At 38.5% G+C, this 1,077-nt stretch overlaps 1 protein-coding gene across 1 annotated transcript; it reads right to left on the bottom strand.

The window, feature by feature from the left end:
• Positions 1-413: 413 nt before the first annotated feature.
• Positions 414-869, bottom strand: LOC133818685 (uncharacterized). Its single transcript, XM_062251717.1, has one exon. It carries the CDS (start codon positions 867-869, stop codon positions 414-416), a length of 456 nt encoding a protein of 151 aa, XP_062107701.1.
• Positions 870-1,077: the final 208 nt, after the last annotated feature.

Below are 1,077 nucleotides of genomic sequence, written 5' to 3'. Positions count from 1 at the left end.
GTCAGGTAATCAAAATTCTAGTTTTTATTCAAGTTTTTTAAATTAAATTCTATGTTGATTTTGTTACTAATGCAGTTTATGTTTCGTTCACAGTGGAGATTGTGGTGTGTATGTCATCAAGCACATCGAGCACTTATTGGGTAGGCTACTACTTCACACGATCTGCGATGACAACATGGAGTTGTTCATAAACAAATGGACAGTTGACTTATGGTATCAGAATGTTAGACATTGAATATTCTCTTCTTGTTATATTTCTTTGCTTAAAATTTAGGTTATTAAGAAAAAAATTTGTATCGAGCATCTTTTTATTAACGACAATTAATGACCAAAATTCATTAACGACAATAAAAAAAACAAAACAAAAATAACCTTCAACTTCAAGTTTAAATAAAATACAACAAAAAATAAACTCAAAGTCGAGCTTTGCACGAGGACTTGTTATGGCCACGACCACCACATCTACTGCACTTACGCATTGTAACTAGTTTTTCCCCGCCAGATGGCCAACGGTTTGTCCTTGGTCTTCCTATCTTTGGCTTTTTTGGACGACCAACTTGTTGTTTCTCTATGGGTACACCAACTACCATATTCTTAACGTCATTTGGAAGTATCCAGTCATCCACATTCCCAGTTGGGTAAATGGTTTCTTTGTACGAATTCCCCCATGACTCAATGGTATAAAACGGTGAACACAAAGAGTAAAGGTTCACTCCACGCTCTATAGCTGCTGCAACTTCATGGGGACAAGGTGTGCCTATGAGCTGGAATACCCCACATGAGCATGATTCCGTCATCAAATTCACCTCAGCATCGCTGTCTGCACCGGTTACATGAAACTCGAATTGACCAAGGGCATAGACATTCATGAACCTTCCTTTGTTAGCATTGTTCGATACATCTGCCTCCATCAGGGTGGATAATTTGGTGGTAGTCTTCTCTGTCACACCACGTCGTTCAGAAAACCAAGACACATACGTATGGCACCTCGAGTTTCAATTCATACACCTCCTTATTCACCTGAAATGTCTCATGCAGTATGTCAAGTAGTTGCAAGTAAGTGACATCATTCTCTAC

Source organism: Humulus lupulus, chromosome 1, assembly GCF_963169125.1.
Source record: "Humulus lupulus chromosome 1, drHumLupu1.1, whole genome shotgun sequence".
Lineage (NCBI taxonomy): Eukaryota > Viridiplantae > Streptophyta > Magnoliopsida > Rosales > Cannabaceae > Humulus > Humulus lupulus.
This window is presented reverse-complemented; position numbering and strand designations above follow the sequence as displayed.